Source organism: Primulina huaijiensis, chromosome 1, assembly GCF_012295235.1.
Source record: "Primulina huaijiensis isolate GDHJ02 chromosome 1, ASM1229523v2, whole genome shotgun sequence".
Taxonomy (NCBI): Eukaryota; Viridiplantae; Streptophyta; class Magnoliopsida; order Lamiales; family Gesneriaceae; genus Primulina; species Primulina huaijiensis.
The window spans coordinates 24,492,735-24,514,412 of NC_133306.1; the positions used below are offsets into that span (position 1 = coordinate 24,492,735).

The window sequence follows — 21,678 nt, forward strand, 5'->3', positions numbered from 1 at the left end:
TTTGAATTTATTATTATATGTATAAATGTATAATAAATAAATCAATCTTGGTCGTACTCTTCCCCCATTCGGCGAAGCGGCTAACAAAACCTCACGCAACAAACCCCTGCCCTGCTCTGCGTGGAATGAAGGCCGAGGAAAAATGAAAACTACGGACCCTCCAAACGGCGTCTCCGCCATCGACTGCGGCCTTATACCTTCCCTCCTCTCCTCCTTCGTCGACACTTTCATCGATTTCTCCGTCAGCGGCGGCCTTTTCTTGCCTCCAGACCCATTGAACAACACCGGTAACCCCCTGCAAACCGTATTTCCTCAGCCTAGCCGCCTCATTGCAATCGGGGATCTCCACGGAGACCTTATCAAGTCCAAGCAGGCCTTAAGGCTCGCGGGTTTGATCGACCCAGGTGATCGTTGGTCTGGCGGGTCGGCTACTGTGGTACAGGTGGGTGATATTTTTGATCGCGGGGGGGATGAGATTAAGTTGTTGTATTTCTTTGAGAAATTGAAGAGAGAGGCTGCGAAAACAGGTGGTCTTGTTATTACTATGAATGGGAATCATGAGATTATGAATGTTGATGGGGACTTTCGCTATGTGACTCGTGAGGGGCTCGAGGAGTTTAAGAATTGGGCAATGTGGCAATGTGTAGGGAATGTTATGAAGAAAATGTGTAGTGGGGTGGACGAAAATTTTGTGAATAAGGATTTGTTTGATGGGGTTCCTTGTGAATTCCGAAACATTAAGCCCGAGTTGTTGACCGGTGTTAGAGCCCGAGTTGCTGCTATGAGGCCAAATGGGTTGATAGCAAATAGATTCTTGTCCAAGAACCAGACAGTTGTTGTAGTTGGGGACTCAGTTTTTGCTCATGGAGGGTTGTTGCAGAAACATGTATCATACGGATTAGAGCGTGTGAACAAAGATGTAAGGGATTGGATTCGGGGGGCAAAGGAGAAGGTGGCAAATCAATTAGTGAGGGGGAGGAATTCTATTGTTTGGTTAAGGAATTTTTCGAACGAATTGGCGAAAGATTGTGATTGTTCAATGCTTGAGCATGTACTCGAGACAATTCCTGGAGCGAAGAGAATGATCATGGGACATACGATTCAAAGTGGTGGTATTAATGCAATTTGTGGTAACCGAGCAATAAGGATAGATGTAGGAATGTCGTGGGGGTGTGGGAATGGATTACCAGAGGTTTTGGAGATCATTGAAAACTCGGAGGTTCGCATTTTGACTTCCAATCCTTTGTATCTGAAAGGGTATGGAGCTTCTCTGCCTCCCAATGAGAAAGATGGCATTGGTTCATTGATACCAGAACAAAGAGTGAGGCAAATTGAGGTGAATGCTTGAATACAGATGTATTAAAATGCCTCAAGTTACATCTGTATATGGAATTCTTGTAGGGTGTATTTGGATGGGAAGGTTTGAAGCTATAAATCCACTCTACTTGTTTGTCTAGTTAAAGTTTATTGACTTTGAAATCCTTAAGTTAGCATTTTAGCCTATTTTGCAATGATAGTAAGCCATTCAAACTCTTCATTTTCGGTATAATTTGAAATCAGTGAAACCTTTTGCAAAATCAAATTCCTCCATCTGAACACAAGCTTGGTTATTTATTCCTTTGAATGGGATGTTTACCTAGTTTTTTGCTCTGGTACATTGGTGTAAAACTGTAGTCAAGATGCTCAATTCAAATGTTAATATCATAGATTCTTCTATATGTAAAGCATTTGTTCTGTGGGTATATTTGAAGAGCTGATTCATTCTTCTTATAAGGTGTTTGCGAGCCACATAGTCCACATAGTGTCTTGTTTCTTTCATTTTCTTTGCACCATTTGGATAGTGTCTTGTTTCATTCATTTTATTGGCACCATTTGGATCGTGGGATGAGATGATAAAGATTTATAATATGATGCTGATACATTGATGGATATGCATAACACAACTATTTTATTTCAAATTATTTTATTACTCGAGTCAAACGCTCGAAGTTTATCCTTAACTCAAAATGGTAGAATTGTAATCTAGTGAGGCACATTCATTTGCATTCGCTTCGGTTAATGGTGCTTCTGCTAATATAGCATTTTTCCCCGATTCAATATTAGATGCCAGAAAGATTTTCTTGTTGAAGTGGAGCCAACGATTATAAAAACAAATGCCAATATTTTTTTGTGGTTCTTTTGTCACGAGGGCAATTCTTCTTATCTGGATCTCCACATAAACTGTCTTTTGAATTTTAGCTCTTATTTTTAAAGATTTGATATTACACATTGCCACTGAATCTAGGTACCGTAGAGATGCTTGAGAATCTAACATGGTGTCAATTGAGTTCGTTATATAGTTTCTTCCGTTATTTTCAAAATGATTTTACAGATTTTCAAGTTTGCCCGGATGAAGAAAGACAGATAGAAGTAAATCGAGGCAATAAATAACACAAAGGATTTATCGATGCTCGACAAAAGCGCATCTATTCCTCTCTGTTCGATGATAATGGATTTAAGTATCATTACCTGTTCTTGATATCAAAGGATCCAAGTTGGCCACAAAGCTTTTTGAGTCTTTTGGCCTTCAAGGAGGTGTGTTAAAATCATACACGACCTACCAACCCGATACAGTTCAACCCGAAAAAAAATCAGGTTTGGGTTTGGGGTTTTCGAGTTCGAGTCAGATCGGATTGGACACGATAACTAACCCGAAAAAAATGATCGTGTTGGGTTAGGTTCGAACCGGGGTTGATCCGAATATTTTAATATTTTTTAAAAAAATATATAATTAATAAATATCGCATACATTTTTATATATTGTATGTCTGAAAAAATATTTATTGTATATTTATATCATAAATTTTCATAATTTAATATTTATTTTGAACATTTTTTATTTTTTAAATAATTGTTTATTTGATTTAGTAAATATATTTTATTTTTTTACAATTAGACTTTCAAATTTAAATCATATATATGAGTGAGATTTTGTTATTATGTGTTTAAATTAAAATATTATTTTTTTAATTTTATTTAACTTTCTTTTGAAAAAAATTAAATAAAATTTAAAATCGAATTGATCCGGGTTCGGGTTGAGTTCATGTTGAACAAATTTTGAATATTAATGTTGTTCAACTAACTCACCCGAATTGATACCTTTCTCTTAGAAGGTTTGATGCCATATTCTATACACTAATAGGGAGAATAATGATGTCGAAAAAAGTACCATTAAACAGAGAGAATGCCATATTCTATACACTAATAGAGAGAATAATTATGTCAAAAAAAAGTACCATTAAACAGAGAGAGTGTTGTTTTCGTTTCAATTATTTGGCAATAAATTGATATTGTTTTTAACCCGTCAACTTTATTAAATAAACTCACACTACACAAAATAATAATGTAAAATATTATACGAATCCAATCTACATAATATGTTGATGATTCAAAAAACTACAATTGAATGACCATCTTTTAAACTAACATATACAAAAATATATAAAAAAAAAAAGGAAATATTGAGAAATCAAATTTGTTACTTTATTTCACTTAAACTTTATTCTTTTTCGTGTATTATATTTGCAAGGGTCGTGAGTTTTAATTATTAAAAATTTAATATTGTTAGTGATATATTTCTTAGATCTACGAACTTTACATATAAACTAAAATTTTTTTTTTTATAAAAAAAAAAAAGCAATTTCAACTCTTTTATCTTTATAATTAGATCTATGGGTTACTTAATCCAGCTAATTGCGTATATGTCAAGTGAAAAAAGCCTGAAGAATGTCAATCGTGATTTCCAGTTCGGCTTCCGTTTCTCTCGTTTCCGCGAAAAGCTCAGTAAAACGACTCTAGATTCCTCCGAGGCAGTTGCCGCCGCATAGCTGCTGCGAACATATATGCCCTTATACACACAACCGAAGCCGTTAAACATGCAGAAGAGCTTCTCTCTTTAACGAAACCGGCCGCGTAGTCTCATTAATTTGATCGAATTCAGATCTGTAGAGTTGGGGAAAGTGTTTGATTGTGATCCGAATAATATCGAAAGGGTGTGTCTTGGCGGTTGATGGAAAATGGAGTACATAGACAATTTGTCAACCATGGATCTGATGCGGTCGGAGAAAATGACGTACGTGCAACTCATTATACCCGTCGAGTCGGCGCATCGGGCTGTCTCTTATCTCGGCCAACTCGGTCTCCTCCAATTCCGAGATGTACGTTTAGAGATCTCGTTGTTTCAATTCATGCGTGAGAATATTTACGTAAGCTTTGATTGAGTGATTGCCAGAAAGTATTTATGTTCTTATGATTTCGTGTTCCGATCCAATTCTTTGGCGGGCTCAAGTTAAGGTCTAAAAGAGTTTCATATTTTCTGGGTAATTGTCAATATGACTGGGGAAACTGTTGATTTTTATGCTTCATTCCGTAGATCAGTGGCAGTTGTCATACCATCGTTATTCTTGATCTTATTGCCATGGAAGTGGTGTTGCGTTGTTGGTTGATCAAATTGGCATGTTGCTTTGTGATGTTGGTCTCTCACTTTTATCTTCTTGCTGCAATCGATAACATTTAAACTCTCAATCGATGATTTAGTGTGTCTTTCAATTTCAGGAATGATCAAAACAAAGGTTTTCCTAAAAGATATTTTGGTGAAAGAAAATGAAACTTTCTGTTTTTAAAGTTCAGTTTGATTTAATTTAAAATGCTATTTTTTAGTTAATGTTAAGCACATTTGAATATTATCTTCAATTTAAACATCTTTGCTTGATTTAAGCAAAGTTTACTATGTTGATCCAATTTTGTATCTAATGTCACCCCAGTTGATTTCAACTTAGGAACCATTATCGAGGTCCTAAAATCTATAAGGCAGTTTTACGAACTTGCCTTGTTCAAATGTTAGTGCTTATCCTTGACATTAAAGCAGAGGACCAAGAAAAGGAAAAATTACACTATTTCTATCTTTGAGGATTTTTGTGCTAGAATGCGATGTATGGAATAATAATATTTATAATTTTCTCTAAACTAGCTACCTGAAACAAAAAGAAACACGTGTATGTCATTGATGAGGCCTCAATGATATACCATGTGAAGAATAGGAACGGTGTTTGTGTTTGACACAGAAATAATGGATAGAAAGGGGCTTGACTATTCTCCGCTGCGAGTGATACTCCTGTGGAACAAACACCATCGGTTCCGCCAGACAAGTGGAGGGCCCACGTGAATTAATGGGGCCGAGAGGATCTGATGGTTGCTGCTACAACAGGAGTAACACAACCTCATGCGATGTAAGAACTGCCATAAAAAGGAGGAAAAAATCGCTATTGACCAGGATTGACTCCAGTATAATCTAAATCTTATGATTAAATGCCTTATGCTGTTGGCATTTTTCTTATTAAGTATTTTATGTGTTAGGATAATGCACATAAAAATTGTTGTGGCCAAACAGTTGCTCTGATTTTAGGACTCAAATACATGCCTTGGTCTTGTTAGTTAGTTTGTTCTTTTTGAAAAATTTCATGGTTTCATTCCTTCCATTTTAATGCCCTGCGACCCGTCTCACCCGTGCTCATGAATGTCTTTCGTTATCGATATGTATATGGCTGTAGGTATCATGTTTTACTGCTTGTTCAGACTTTTAATGGACTGTTTAGTGACTAGTAGCATTTAATTGGACTTTTAGGTAAGAAGCATAGAATGCTATTTGATTTATTTACACCAAGATCTTTATGGTGTATGGACGTAAGAATGTTTTTGAGTGCCATTTTGTGGACATTCCGATAAATTTGATAACTTTTAATCATTTGATAGATATGTCATCTACCCATATGACACATTTTATTGGCTTTTATGTTTGACTAATATTTATCCAATGGACTCAATAGTGTTAATCTTACTGGCAGTTAAACGATGATAAAAGCCCCTTCCAGAGAACATTCGTGAATCAGGTAATTTTTCTTGGACTGCTACAGAGTGCAGATTATATAAAGATCGAGTATATTTTTCACTATTCCAAAATTTTGATGGTTCTGTTTCAGGATAAAACAAAAACCTCTTAAATATGTCTTTATGTTCCTTAATTACACACCACCTCAAAATGCAATTCAGATAGTTTGGTTTATGTGGGCATCTTAACTTTTTATTGGTCTGAACTTTTGTAAATTTGCTTGAGATGTCAGGGCGGTTAATTTAAAAATTCATGTATAATTAAAAAATTACCGCTATTTCTGAGACACTGACTTTTAATTTAATTTTTTTCCAACTACCTTATCATTTATATCCCAGTCTACATCTGTTATGAGTCCTGAAGGACAGCTGTGGGGCAGTCGATGCTATAAAATTCTTTCTAAGCAATATTTCTTGTTCTGTTTACTATTTACTTGTTTGGGCACTGGGTTGCATCTGGATACGGTCAACAGATGCTATTTAACACCTACAACAATTATGATTATAGAAACTAGTGTATGATCTTCTGCACGTTGGGTCTGTTAGTTTATTGATCCACATGCTCAAATATACCTCTTAATGCTACTTTTCGTCATGTTTCGGACTTTCAGTTGTGATCTTTCTGAGACTAGTTGTTTTCGGTAAGATAATAGAATTTCCCGGAAATTGTGTTTTGAAATTGCTGATTCTACATTTGTTTAGTTAGAGAAGCAACACAAAGTCCTGAAAATTGCTCACTTACTTTCATTTGAGTCTGGCAGAGTCTTATGACATGTTTTAAGGATGCGTTTGAGAGTTGATGAGTCAAGTTCTTACTCCTGGTGACTCAGTGTCTGATTGAAAATGGACTTACCTACTCTTTTGTATGAGAGAATCCCTACTTTATGAGTTTTGTGCCAGCGATTTTCTTAAGTTCACATGCAGAAGTGATTGTCTTCTTTTACAGTCATTTTTTACTATATAGATTCTATTTTTGTTATTTTGTTCACAGGTTAAAAGATGCGCTGAGATGTCCCGTAAGTTGCGTTTTTTCAAAGATCAGATTCATAAAGCTGGTTTGTTGCCATCTCCTCATCCAGCTTCCCAACCTGATATTGAGTTAGAAGAACTAGAGGTCTTAATCCTTTTGTTTGACTTTCATGTTTGTCCAATAATATTTCTATTCTGGAAATATCATTGCTTCCTTTAATTTGAGTTTATTTTGAACTGTCTTGTCTTTCCTTTTATTTTAGATTCAACTTGCAGAGCATGAGCATGAGTTAATTGAGATGAATTCAAATACAGAGAAACTTCAGCAGACATACAATGAGCTGCTTGAGTTCAGGATGGTATTGCAGAAGGTACATGGACAAACTATTGATTTTTTATTTTCTAGTGATCTCTAGGTTAGTATTCATGGTAAATATCAATTTAGTAACGTATATGACAACATATTTGGTTTTTATTTTGTTGGCAGCATTTAAATTAACCATTTTAATTTACCATATTTGGCAGAGAAGAGACCAAATTTTTTTGTAATCGAGGCTTGTGGGACTGTATCTTTTGTTCTAATATGCTCATTTAGTTGGACTAGTAACTTAATAGAATCGAGAGTTCAGTGTACAGACTTAAGTTATTCGTCAGCTCACTTACGCCGCTGATCTTGTCTTTGACGGCCCAAGCTATGTTGGTACACCCAGCCCACTCATCCAACATGGTGGAGTTTTCCAAACTTGAGGCTTTGTTTCCCTTTTCAGTTTTCCGGAAACATTTCTTTTCCTCGAAAATAAAACCAAATTATTTCTATCTGATTTTCGTTTTCTTTCCTAAAAACTCATTTCCACCTCATTTTCAAAGTGCATAATCTAATTTAACTCTTCATGACTCTAAAAAAAACTATTATATATATATATAACTGTTTTCTTATATTATAACCTGTTTCTTATATTTTTAAATTTTTTACATTCCTCGCACACTGCTTAAAAATTTAAATGTATATGATGTAACCGTAACCCAAGTCATTTTTTCATGTGAATGGCATCATATCCACGGTAAAGAAATGCTTTCCTAAAACAAAACCATAATAAATCACATTATCACATGAAATGATTTGGCTTTTGTTGTAAAATAAATGTCTCCTTCAGAATACAAAACCAAACATGTATCACATTTTACAATACAATCTATACATTTGTAGAGAACATATCTTCAAAGAAAGCGGAAGTGAAACCAGACAATCCCATGATTTACCTTAAAAATTGTCAATCCACAGTTCTCACAAGAATAATGAAGAAAGTTTAGAAGACAAATATTTTTTTAGGATAATTTAGTTGACATGTATCAACTGATTACACATAAACCCCTAGATCTATTCTAGCATACTTGCTTCTATTCTTGCACTGATTCCAGATAATTAGATATGTCTATTGACTCAATCTTGTTATCGGCTGTTATTTTTATTTCTGCTGAAACGTTTTCATTTTCTAACAATCTTTGGACTATTTGAGAATTGCATAGCATATTAACTCGTGCATTTTGGGTATGATCTAACTCCAGGTTTATTTGCAAAATCTGTCTTTATGGAAGAAAAATTAAGTTTGATGAGTAAGCGAGGAAAGAGTTTATAGAAACATGGACATAGAACATGCGCTGAAGAAGGCATTTGATCCTGGATGTTGTGTGTTAGGTTTTTTTCCCGAAAATGTATTTCTTCAAGGAAAAGTCAAAGGGCCCACTATTCATTTAGCAGTTCTTTAAAAGTAGTTATTGGAGCATTCCTCGTTATCCCTTTTTTGTTTGGTAGAAATGGTTTTTTTTTCCTTTGTTTCAGCCTTTGGACTGTATTACGTTGCATATTCTATAAATGCATTTTGGGTATCTCTGGAGGTGAATATATATATGCTTTCCTCTTTTTCAGATGAAGAATAGTATGATCATAGTATGTGCATAAGATGCTTTTCCAGAACAGGGAATGGGGACACATTCAAGAATATAGGGTGCATCAGAATTTTTCATATATGTTCTCCTAGATGTTGTCCTGTTCCTTTACCACATCCTCAACTGTATTTGGAAGTGAAAATGTGCAATCTTCATTTTGTACCTAATGTGTCATTCAATCGTCTCATTTTTATGTTGTCATGATAATTCCAGTCTGGAGACTTCCTTATCTCAAGTGGAAATCAGGTTGACGCCCAAGACACAGAGTTAGATGAAAATGTCCATACAAAAACTAGTTATGCAGATACAGAATCATTGCTTGAGCAGGTAATGGGAAATATGGTTTTTTGTCACTAAACATTTTTGCTTATTACATCATTTCAGATGCTATATTCATATTGTTTTTCTAATATTCAGGATTCGCGACCAGGACCATCAAATCAATCTGGTGTCAGATTTATAAGTGGCATTATCTCTAAATCTAAAGTTATGAGATTTGAGAGGATGGTATTTCGCACAACAAGGGGCAATATGCTTTTCAATCAGGCACCAGCTGATGACCAAATTGTTGATCCTTCATCAAATGAGACGGTTGGTATTCTTTGATCTGTTCCTGGAAAATATTGCTTTTACTTTTTCTTGTGTGGTAGCAATACATTCAGAGGAAGTAGATACTTACTCTCTCAAAACGAATAAAAAGATGGTTTTCCCACATCAAACATGTTTCTTTCAAGCAACTGCCATATGGTGATATTTTACAAATAATATAAAATTTATGTTTAAATTTTGGATCATCTTTAATAATCAATCTTGTAGGTTCAAAATATATTCTGAAAAATTGTACTTGTTTCATCTGCAGGTTGAGAAAACAATTTTTGTTGTATTCTTCTCAGGCGAGCAAGCCAGAACAAAAATCCTGAAAATTTGTGAAGCATTTGGTGCAAATTGCTTCCCAGTTCCAGAAGACACCACCAAACGGAGACAAATAACGCGAGAAGTATGTTGTTGAATAGGTCACGTTGGTCTTCTGTCATTGGGATATGAGAACTATTTTTGCTGTGCAATACAATGCAATCACAATAAGAAATTTTATTTCATCCAATGCCCATGTATATGTGTTACCATGTTATTGTCAATAATAATAATTTGAACAATGGCTCAATTAGTGGACGCTTAAGGGCCTCAAATTCAGGGCCGATAAGTAAACAGTTCTCAATCCAAGTTTCTAGAAATTATGTTTTTATTAAGCCATGTTCCCTTCGATTTTTAAAATCTTATGTCCTCGTCATACTGCTCATTCATTACCTCAAATTGACATGAGCATATGGTATTGCTTTTGCTGCTCAACTGCAATTTACAAAGCTTCAGTGACTCTTGAAATTTGAGTGATATGCATCAGTGTCTCCTTTCCAGGTTTTATCACGCCTATCTGAGTTGGAAACAACTTTGGAGGCCGGTCTGCGTCATCGGCATAAGGCCCTTACTTCTGTTGGGTTTCACATTACAAAGTGGTTGAACTTGGTAATTGTAGCTTTTGACTTTTTTTAGTATTTCAAACTTAATCGTTGGCATCCAATTTTGGAGACTAAGTCCTTATCCTTAACTCCTCTTTCTAGGTTAGACGGGAAAAGTCTGTGTATGACACATTAAATATGCTGAATTTTGATGTCACGAAGAAGTGTCTGGTTGGGGAGGGTTGGTGTCCAATATTTGCAAAACCAAAGGTACCTGTGCTACTGTTTTAGTTGTGTCTGAAAGGATATATAACCGAAATGACTACCATTTAATATATAATATAGATTGAAAGGGTTAAATCTATGGCATTGCAGGTTCAGGAAACTCTGCAACGCGCAACATTTGACAGCAATTCCCAAGTTGGTATAATATTCCATGTAATGGATTCCGTCGAGTTGCCTCCGACATACTTTAGGACCAATCAATTCACAAATGCATACCAAGAAATTGTTGATGCGTATGGGTAAGGAAGTACTTTTTTCTTCGTATCAAGTAGTAAAATGTATTAATTTATGAGAAATATCTCGATGAATTGTGTCTTTTGTTTAGGTGCTCTTCACCATTTTATTGCTTATGCGTTGCTGGGACTTTATTTAATAGAAAGTAACGGAAAATGATGTGAGCTTTGTCTGAGTCCTGGGGAAACATAAGGTTTTACCCATAATTATCTGGGTTGTCATAAAACATGATGTTAGAAAATCTTCTCCCTGAATTATTAACTTCCATGTTGAAACTTGAATGTATGGCATCTAAGTACTTGTCTAAATGAATACTGCTCCCTAGTCAACAGTTTAGCGGGCAAAATAACTAACCTGCAAAACCCTTTTAATTTGGAAAGAAAATATTAATGTTGGAATCCATTTGGTCAATCATTATTTTCTAATATTGAAAGAACACTTTTGTTTGCATGATTTGGAGGTTTTCTCAATTTCTGACACTTGATGAGTCTCTAACTTGCTCTAGTACGAGCCATATTAATTTTCTTGCGAGTGAGGCTCGGGATATTAACAGAATATTTGAGAAAGTTTGAAGGGTTAAAGTGGTTATTCTATTTTAGGTAATGAAGAACTTGTTATTCTTAACTTTGGGCTCAAGAATTCCTATCTAATGTAAGCGATACAGTAAAAGTGTTTAGCATCAACTGTGATGTATGGAATATATGATAAAGGTGACTGGTATGATATTCACACAAATTCAGTATTGCCCTCGACATTCTTTCATTTATCAACATTTTTCGATGTACGCTGATTTTATTAAGATTATAATGTATGTTTGACATGATTTGATTGTTGGGAAAGATTTCATACCATATATGCATCCCAACAAATTTCACCTATATATATGTGTGATGTTTCTAATCTAAACTTAGAGACATTAGTATGAATGTTAGACTGCTGGGCATTGTGTCATGGACAAACCTTGTAATTTTTTTCCTAGAAAGAATGTTCATTTTGGATACTTATCTGTGACTTTTTCTAGGGCTTAGCTGCATAGTTGAATCAGACACTGATAAATTTTTGGTTTGCAGGATTGCTAAATATCAGGAGGCAAACCCTGCAGTTTATACCATTATTACATTTCCATTTCTTTTTGCTGTGATGTTTGGAGATTGGGGTCATGGTATTTGTTTACTTTTTGGAGCATTGTTCCTCAAAGCTCGTGAGAAGAAGCTTAGTTCTCAGGTAATTCGATTGTAAATATTATTTTCTAGGGGTATTTTCTGTCTTCTGCTCGAGAAATCTTTACATTATGCAATTTTTATATTTCTGTGTTTTTATAAATGTAAATTTTTTTATCGGGAAGATAGCTGTTACTCCACTTTACACTTTTCATTGTCAATTCTATTTGTTTTTATTGAAAAAAGAAAAGCTTACGAACTTGTTATTCTATCTGCTCAATGCTTATATCATTTCATTATTCTTCTTCTTCTTCAAATCTGCTGCATAATTAAACTGCTTGTTCCGTCAGAAACTTGGCAGCTTCATGGAGATGCTCTTTGGTGGCCGATATGTTCTCCTTTTGATGTCTCTCTTTTCAATTTACTGTGGTGTGATATACAATGAATTCTTTTCCGTTCCATTTCACATATTTGGCCACTCTGCATATGGATGCCGAGATGCTACTTGCAGGTAATGTAAATTATTTTTGGTGTGATCATTGAATATGCGACGAGCAAGCCCCATCATATTTTTATGCGTTCATTATTTTCGATCAATTCCCATCATTTTTAACATGGTTTAAAAGATATGGGTACATCATACTAAGTCTCTAAGGTATCCAGTACTTCCCTTGTTAATTACTTCAAAAAAATTTATGGTGCTATGTTGTCATTAACATGTCAGTTTTTTTGCTATGTTGGAAATTTTGCGTGAACATGAAGGTTTTATTGTTTGTCTTCACGAAATCGATTCAGGTCATCAGGATGTAGCCAAGAAGTGAGTATGATCTGTAGGAATTAAGTTTTTTATGTAAAGATGCTTGGGCATTTTTTCACCTCTGAAAACATAGTTAGATTGAGCTAGTTAAAGTAGGTTATGATCATATCTGAATTGATTATGTTATTTTGTGAGATTTGTCCATACCCTCTGATATGTTTATACTTTCTCATTTTGATTATCACCTTTTAATTTCATTGTCGTCTATGTTTTGTTCTGCATTTATCATAGTTGGGTGATATCATTATGCTTCAGTTCTTGTTTCTAATGCTTTGGGATCACGAATGGGGATGCTATTGATGCAATATCTATTCTATTATATAAAATATTAGACCATTATAAAAACTATCTCGGAAGACACCAAAATATTATATTCCATAATTATCTTTCCTACCCACTACCCCAACTAAAAACCTCCTCAAGTAACTCCACATTTTACATGAAAAAAACTCTATAAAGAAAACTTTGCTTCTAAACTGAACACAATTCTTCTAAATTCAACTCAATTTTGTGTTAATTGTTTAGAACACACGCAACGCTTGTGCGTTTTACATGAGTGTTTATAATCTTCGAAGTCAAAAAGCTTGAATTTGCAGAAAAAATATTTGTCTTCTCTTTACTTTTGTTAATCATGGCTCTAACACTGTTGTTCTGTTATTCTACCTACAGCGATGCTTCTTCAGTTGGTTTAGTAAAATATCGAGGTACATATCCATTTGGTGTGGATCCAAGTTGGCGTGGAAGTCGTTCTGAGCTGCCTTTCTTGAATTCGCTCAAGATGAAAATGTCAATTTTGTTTGGTGTGGCACAGATGAATCTGGGAATTATTCTAAGTTATTTCAATGCGCGCTACTTTTCCAGCTCCCTCGATATTAAGTGTGTTGTCTTTCTGTTCTTTGTACTTTTATTAATTCAGCATTCCTTTTTGGGACTTATTTATTGCTTTCTTTTTCAGGTATCAGTTTGTACCACAAGTGATCTTCCTTAACAGCCTTTTTGGCTATCTTTCTCTTCTCATCATAATCAAATGGTGTATTGGATCTCAAGCGGACCTTTACCACGTAATGATATATATGTTCTTAAGTCCTTTTGAAGATTTGGGAGAAAATCAGCTATTCTGGGGTCAGGGGGTGCTTCAGGTTTTGATCTTTTTTTCATTTTTGTGGTGGTTATGCTTGCATGCTCGAATATGTAAAACACTTGCACAAACTTTTCAGGTCATATTGCTGCTTTTAGCCGTTATTGCTGTGCCATGGATGCTCTTTCCCAAACCTTTTATTTTAAGGAGGCTTCATACTGAGGTACCATCTGTTTCCATTGCTGTTGTTTTTAATTCCTCATGTTATCCATCGTGGAAGCTGTCACATTTCTATTGCCTTTCTACCATTCCTAAACACACCCTTTTTTGGTATTAAAAACTGTCATAAGATTTTTGTCCTACTCACACAGTTATGTGGCTGTCACATGTTACTGTATGGCAATAAATTAGAATTGCATGTTTTTAGATCACTGTTACTTTTCATCAAATCTGGAAAATAAGTTTCAAGAATTTCCCAACAAGGATGTATCTCTTCTTATATATAAGTAGAAATAAAGTCAAATATCCAATATTAAAACTGACCTTAAAATCAGGTAATAGTTTGTCTGATTTGTTATGAGTCAGGATGTAACAACAGTAGCAGGAAACAAAATAATTACTTGTAATTTTGGAACATCAGAACCGTTTATTAACTAGGCCATTTTCATGTGAATATCTAAGAGGTTTCAAGGTCGGACATATGGTATTCTTGGAACCTCTGACATGCATACTGATGAAGAACCTGATTCTGCAAGGCAACCACTCCATGAGGAGTTCAACTTTAGTGAGGTCTTTGTGCACCAAATGATACATGCTATTGAGTTTGTGCTTGGTGCGGTTTCTAATACCGCGTCATATCTCCGGCTATGGGCACTGAGGTTAGAGAACTTTTCAACATGCAGCTCTGGACATTTTTTTTCATGGCTTAGTCCATCTTGTGATTTTTGTCTTTGTTATTACAGTTTGGCCCATTCAGAATTGTCAACTGTTTTCTACGAGAAGGTGTTGCTTCTTGCTTGGGGGTAAGTTTCTCATACATACACCACACCTCATGTTATCTGTCTCGGTTTGAATTTAACTTGAGTTAGTTAGAATGTCCTGCTAACTATTATACACACTGAATGAACCCTATCAGCATTTTTTTCCAACTCCAGCTGTTTTCAAGTTTTGTCAATCGGTACTGATACAGCCAACCTCAAGTTATGTTATAAAGCAAATGTGGTGTATAACCGTAGACCGAGTTGCTAAAGTTTTAATCCTATAGTGTTTTGTTGGAGTCCATCAATTTCAGTGTTTATGATTTGCTCATACACATTTCTGTGCAGATAGATTTCATGTTTCTTCAGTTGATTAGCATGTTATGATTTCAGTGTTTATGACTACTCGAATGAAAATGTTATCTTTCCCTTAATCAATTGCATCTTACTGTACAAGCTTATGGCGGAAGAATATTGAAAGAAAAAACAAAGAACATTATCGCTGTCTGATTGCATATACTTGACATTGTGCAACTAGAGGAATTTGAAAATTCAAATGAAATGCATCAAGATATTTCTTTTTTTCCCTCCCTTTCTTCTTTTAATATGGCCGGGGGCTAACAGGTTTTGTATGTTGTATACTAAAACATCCTCTTGATCTTTGCTCTGCATATGGCTGCACCTGTCAATAAAAGATATTTCTAGTAAGCAAAATGCTGGGTGATGTAGAGGACAGTTGTTTTTATCACGGCCACTGCTTTGAGATGTAACTAATATATCAATTTCGGGTCAGATGTTAAATATATGGTGTGGCTTTTTTCTTTCTGTTGAAATTGAAGTACTTGTGTCGTATATAGGTCACATGATGTAAAGTATGGTGGAATCCTCGTACCAAAAACTATTTTCTTAGCATACAAGAGGTTGCAAGCTTGATCTGATATAAAGCTGTAGAATTGTTGAGTAGAATTTCTTATAGCTTAAAATCTTAATCCCTTTCATGCACATCAATGCAGGTACGAGAATATTCTCATTCGTTTGGTGGGCCTAGCAGTTTTTGCATTCGCGACAGCTTTTATACTACTCATGATGGAGACTCTTAGTGCTTTCCTCCATGCTTTGCGTCTACACTGGGTGGAGTTTCAAAACAAGTTCTACAGTGGTGATGGCTACAAATTTAGGCCCTTTTCTTTTGCTGCATTAGGTGGTGATGATGATTAGTTCATTGGCGTTCTTGGGTTTTTAACAGATTTTGAGGAAATAGAAAGGAAAGAGAGTTTTTCGGTGGCTACAGGGCATAGTTTTGAATTTTCCTTTTCTCGTTCCTTACCAAGAGGGATTAGGACTGGGTTGTTGTAAATGACCCCTTTTATATACACAGAATTTTCATCCTTTCAGTCTGGGAGCCACATTTTTGCAATCTTCGCACTCGAAAATGATTAATCTTCAGATAATTGTAGTCTCGATTGACATAATTCTTTCATAATAAATAATAGTGGGTCTTATTTCGAATTAGCCGGTGTGAGGAATCTGTTCCGGTATGTTTCGAGAATTACTATAACTGGATCTGGATTAAAAATCAACCTTCCCTACATGTCTTATTTTGTCATGCCCTTGATATGGCAATGGGTGGTTTAGAACCCAATTTTAACGAGTTCAACCAGTTAGATCCATCAGACCTCTCAAACAATTATTTTATTATATTTTTTATATGTTTTATTTAAACTAGTATTCATGACAAAAATTAGATTCAAAAATTTCAAAATAAATTTTTCTAAGCAAAACCATTCTATTTAAATTAATTAGCTAATAACTCTTATCTCAGCATATAAAAAATAAATTCTCTCTATAAAATATTAGAGAAGAAGTTGATAAATTGACAACGTTTGAATAATTACCAGCAAATAAGCAAAAGAATTATATAAAAAATTTAAAATAATATAGTTTGCATAAATATAGAGTATATCAGTATAGTTTCGTTACCCAATTAAAACCACTTTTGGGTATAAAATGTATTCTCATTAACCACTTTTCCATTTAAAACTTGATATCTATTTAACGTATTCAAACCCGTCCTAAATAATATGGGTCCACGCTTGGCGTTCACTATTATGCCGGTGAAGATTTATGTTTTAAAAAAATACTATTTCCACTTTTCATACATATAAAAAAAACATGTGTCTAAGTTGGTGGAATAGTTGAATTTTTGATCAATTAGTCAATAAATTATATTCTTCACAAACACTTTCTTGAGTCAGTCATGTTACACAGAGTTTATCTAGTATGATTTATATGATTGACATCATTTGCAAATTATTACGCTCAATTCAAATGTTTATATGATGTACACCAACTAACAACAGCTTCGAGTTCTCTGTTAAAAAAACAAAAATTAACTAAAACAAATAAAGAATATTAATAAATAATATTTGTTTATATCTTTTATGTATTATTATTTTTTTTTTTACTAAGGGGGTGGCCCATGACTTCTACCAAAGTTTGAGAAAGGTGACGCCATTTGACCAAGTGGGTCCATTGGCTATCTTTTATGTATTTACTATGAATTAGTTCTTGGTTTTTATCTTATGTACACCGAAATTTCGAACTTTTTGTTGAAGTCAAATCTTGGATTCAGATTCAACAATTGTGGTTCTACAGTCAATTTTGGGTGAGATGCAATCAAAGTTCTGCCCGAATCGAATGTTTTGACATTTCAACGTTTGACGACGGTCCAACAACAAGGAGATAATTAACCTTTATGGAATACTAAAATTAGTTGAGCAACCTTTAAAGTTAACATTGACAAACCAAGCATGAATATTATTAGTCAAAAAAGGACGAGGAAAGAGGAAAACCATGCAGTAAAAATATGAAAACTGGGTATCCAAAAGCATTATTTTAGTAATAACTTGTTTGAACTTACATGCACTCTGTACATAAAGATAAGTTTAACAAGCCAATAAAAATAAAACAATAGTAATTAAAAATCACAATCCCTTAAAGATTAAAAAGAATAGTAATATTTATAATCTCCTATCAAACACCAAAAACCCTTGAGAATACTTGCACAGGTACCAAACCTAGTCCAAGCAAAAAAAAAAAAAAAACATCATAGGCAGGTTCGAATCACACCATTTGTCCAAGAAACCAAGCACTTGATTTCATAGCTTCAGTCTCCAGAAATTCTTGAAGATATGATAGCTACCATGTAATTAGCAACCCGTCGAAATATTCTTTTTCATCATCTTAGTAGCATACAGTATAACAGTTGAGGAAATATTTGTTTTAGTCGTGTGTTCGATTTAGCTCCAATGCTTCTTGATATATCAACTCCTTAATCTGCTCTTCTGTCAAGGGTTGCTGCTCGAAATCGAAACAGAATGACTCAGGGCATACTGGTTCGTCTGATATGTCGTGTAATCTTGCAAAGTAAGGATGTTCCAAAGCTTCTTCAACTGCGCAGAAATATCACAAATAAACGATCATTTCCTTTTGCTTAACAAGTTAATGTCATGAGTACATGTAGTATAACTGAATTAGCAGATATACTGGAAACTTATTAATCAAATATGCAGAATAAATATGGAGAAAATTACCTGTAATTCTCTTAGTTGGGTTGATTGTCAGCATTTTATCAACTAGATCAATGGCCAGGGGATTTACATGTGGAAAAACTTTTGCAAGATTCTGACGAGGATGTTGTGGAAGTTGCCGTATGTATGTCCTCACGTCCTCATTTCTGTTGAAATCCAGATCGGAGTCGGTGGGCGTACCAAGAAGCTGTAACAGATTTGAATATCATTAATTGTCCCAAGAACCAATGTCCTTTTTACTAGCTAAGGTAAAAAAAGACCCAAGTACTTTTTTTTCAAAGTCCCTTTTCTAAATTTATTGATGCAAATAAACAGTGCGACTCGAACCTGATTAGACCACTGTGTCACATAGACTTAGATTTAGTAGTATGGAACAGCGCTTGTCGTAAGGCGGATAGTTACGACATAAACTTAAATTTTCTAAACTTTGAAACAATTCAAATGTCATGTTTGATCACTATGTCACATACACCATTGCAAGCAGCAAATGAATTAAGTATTTAGAGCGCAATCCATAGTATAAAATCTTTACTTCTAGCTTCACATCATACCTCTGTCAATAACTTCAGTTGATGCACATGATCATTCCCAGCAAACAAAGGCTTTCGATTCATCATTTCCATGAAAATGCAGCCAACAGACCACACGTCTATTGCAGCGGTATATTCAGAAGAATTCAACAACAATTCTGGTGCCCTGTACCATCTAGTCACCACATATTCAGTCATGAACTCATTTTCAATGTTAAGCCGTGCAAGGCCGAAATCACATATCTTTAGATCACAATTAGCATTCAGAAGCAGGTTGCTCGGTTTCAAGTCCCGATGGATCACGTTTGCCGAATGTATGTACTTTAATCCTCGGAGGATCTGATACATTAAGTACTGAAAAGCAGGCCAAAAGGTAACGTTTATGTTTAGAATTAGTTCGTATTCTTGATATTTAAATGCTCAACAAAGAAAATTTGAATGTATCAATTGTTACCTGGCAGTGTTCCTCTGATAAGCTCTGGTTAGACCGAATTATTTGGTGAAGATCGGTGTCCATTAGCTCGGAAGCAATGTATACATCGGAAAATTCTCTTCTTAATGGAGGTGGAACTACATCTCTAATAGCCATGACCTGTGATAAAATTTCTTTAGTGTCCTGAGATAACTGAATCTCTGCTGGTACAGAGTTAGTTTTTATAACATATGCGTGAATTCGATATTAAAGGTATATACTACATGTTAGTCCAATTATACAGCCAGAGTTCAAACTCAATATCGAAATTTACACGTCAAAACCAAAAACAAAATACTAACATTTTCATGGTCCAAGTGTCGTAGAAGCTTAATCTCACGCAGAGTCCTCTTGGCGTCCATATAATTATCGAAAGCATTTGCAATCTTCTTGATTGCCACCATCTCATTAGTCTCTATGTTCCTAACCGAGCTTCAATAAAGAAAAGAAGACAACAATCAATCAACACAGACTCAAAACCATCAATTAAATCCAGAAACACAAGTAAATGTTATTTTCGTAAAGTGGAGAAGAAGATTTCGTTGCTCCATCTAATCTATCCATAGAAACACAATAGCAATGATAATCATAAACAATAGCAAAATCTAACTTTTGCCCTCTTCATTTCATCGATTGTCACCCAGTATTAAGCATGAAATTCTTTAAAAAAAAAAAACAATTTCTTTTAAAAAAAATCTTGGTTCCATACCACCCAAAAAAATAAAGAAAATTCGATTACCAAACTATCCCGTACGCGCCGCGACCAATGGGCATAATGGGAGGGCGATACTTATTGGTGATCTCAAACTTATTGCCAAATATATCATACTGTATATAGTTCCCTCCGTGCGTAGCCACCGCCGGGAAATCTGGGTACTGTCCGCCGGCAGCTCCGATATCAGCCATTTTTTTTCCAAGAACGACTGCTACTATATATATATATATATATATTAGGCCTTTTTTGGAACTGGATAGAAGAGCTCGAAGATTCTTACCTCTGAATGTTTGTATAGATAGGCGTATTTATATATATAGAAGGATTCAATTTTCTCGATAGGGAGGTGCATGGCAGCAGTGAGGAAGGAGAGAAGAAGACTCGTTTGATGTATCATCACAGCCGCCGTTGATCCGACGGCTCAGTTTGATCCTTTTGTCAATCCGAAGGTTGTCATTAATGCAAGTGTTATGTTTTGTCAACGATTTTAGTCTACTAAATAATTAATTAAATGAAAATAAAAAGTACAGATGACATATAATATTGGTAAAAATTTGTGTGAGACGGTCTCATGGGTCGTATTTGTGAGACGGATCTTTTATTTGGGTCATCCATGAAAAAGTATTACTTTTTATGCTAAGAGTATTATTTTTTATTGTGAATATGGGTAGGGTTGACCCGTCTCACAGATTAATATCCGTGAGACGGTCTCACATGAGACTCACTCTATAATATAATATATAATAATACCGAATAATTCATGCAAGAAATAATAAATAAATAAATATATTTAAAGAATTTGTTAAAGAGTGATTGGGTATTTTTTATTCACAATTTAACCTATTTATTAAAGGGCATTTATTTTTAAATAAACTAGCACTTCAATAGTAAACGTGTATTGTATAAAAAGAAAGAAATTAAAAATAATTAATTGTTATACATAATATAAAAAATAATCATTAATAATTTATTTCTTAAAGTAACAAAAAGAATCAAAAATAGTAGGGTAGTTCTTTTGTGAGATGGTCTTACGAATCTTTATCTGTGAGACGGATCAACTCTACCGATGTTCACAATAAGAATTAATACGCTTAGCATAAAAAGTAATACTTTTTCATGGATGGTCAATAAGAGAATACTCCTAGCATAAAAAGTAATATTTTTTCATGGATGACCCAAATAAGATATATGTATAACAAAATAGACCTGTGAGACCGTATCACACAAGTTTTTGCCAAAATAGTAATAGTTATTCTAGAAAAAAAAAAAGAAAAAATTTAATTACCAAATTTTCTTCGCTTAGAAAATAATACATTATAATGACAATGATGATTATTGTTTTGCTAGGTTGATTAATTTATCCTTTTACATACGTTTTAATTTATTATAATTATTATTGCAACTTTGTATTTAGAAAGTCAAAAGTGGATTGTATCGAAGTAGAAAGTTTTCAATTTTATTACCCATAGAAACGAAGGAAGACAAGTAATTGCACGAGTCTATCTACATTAAGGAAGTTCAAATT

General features: G+C 34.4%; 3 protein-coding genes across 3 annotated transcripts; 2 read left to right on the top strand and 1 right to left on the bottom strand.

Moving 5' to 3' along the window:
• Positions 1-25: 25 nt before the first annotated feature.
• On the top strand, positions 26-1,710 carry LOC140987333 (shewanella-like protein phosphatase 2). The gene has a single exon (XM_073455794.1). It carries the CDS (start codon positions 143-145, stop codon positions 1,346-1,348), a length of 1,206 nt encoding a protein of 401 aa, XP_073311895.1. The 5' UTR covers positions 26-142; the 3' UTR covers positions 1,349-1,710.
• Positions 1,711-3,727: 2,017 nt separating this feature from the next.
• On the top strand, positions 3,728-16,355 carry LOC140987340 (V-type proton ATPase subunit a1-like). The gene is made up of 18 exons (XM_073455805.1): positions 3,728-4,196; positions 5,883-5,927; positions 6,917-7,039; positions 7,158-7,265; positions 9,055-9,168; positions 9,259-9,432; positions 9,701-9,838; positions 10,255-10,362; positions 10,458-10,565; positions 10,671-10,819; positions 11,885-12,038; positions 12,325-12,485; positions 13,461-13,667; positions 13,747-13,930; positions 14,009-14,092; positions 14,551-14,747; positions 14,832-14,891; positions 15,860-16,355. Exons 1-18 carry the CDS (start codon positions 4,056-4,058, stop codon positions 16,062-16,064), a joined length of 2,460 nt encoding a protein of 819 aa, XP_073311906.1. The 5' UTR covers positions 3,728-4,055; the 3' UTR covers positions 16,065-16,355.
• Positions 16,356-17,724: 1,369 nt separating this feature from the next.
• Positions 17,725-20,448, bottom strand: LOC140987348 (mitogen-activated protein kinase 3-like). The gene is made up of 6 exons (XM_073455814.1): positions 20,178-20,448; positions 19,741-19,870; positions 19,421-19,558; positions 18,988-19,320; positions 18,440-18,623; positions 17,725-18,298 (listed from the first exon to the last, which is right to left on the bottom strand). Exons 1-6 carry the CDS (start codon positions 20,342-20,344, stop codon positions 18,129-18,131), a joined length of 1,122 nt encoding a protein of 373 aa, XP_073311915.1. The 5' UTR covers positions 20,345-20,448; the 3' UTR covers positions 17,725-18,128.
• Between the last annotated feature and the right edge of the window lie 1,230 nt (positions 20,449-21,678).

Coding starts and splice junctions, on each gene's coding strand:
- LOC140987333 (XM_073455794.1), top strand. CDS start 143: ATGAAAACTACGGACCCTCCAAACGGCGTCTCCGCCATCGACTGCGGC.
- LOC140987340 (XM_073455805.1), top strand. CDS start 4,056: ATGGAGTACATAGACAATTTGTCAACCATGGATCTGATGCGGTCGGAG. Junction 9,169..9,258: donor CAGAATCATTGCTTGAGCAG/GTAATGGGAAAT, acceptor TCTAATATTCAG/GATTCGCGACCAGGACCATC. Junction 14,093..14,550: donor TAAGGAGGCTTCATACTGAG/GTACCATCTGTT, acceptor TGAATATCTAAG/AGGTTTCAAGGTCGGACATA.
- LOC140987348 (XM_073455814.1), bottom strand. CDS start 20,344: ATGGCTGATATCGGAGCTGCCGGCGGACAGTACCCAGATTTCCCGGCG. Junction 19,559..19,740: donor GACACTTGGACCATGAAAAT/GTTAGTATTTTG, acceptor ATTTTATCACAG/GTCATGGCTATTAGAGATGT. Junction 19,321..19,420: donor TATCAGAGGAACACTGCCAG/GTAACAATTGAT, acceptor CCTGCTTTTCAG/TACTTAATGTATCAGATCCT.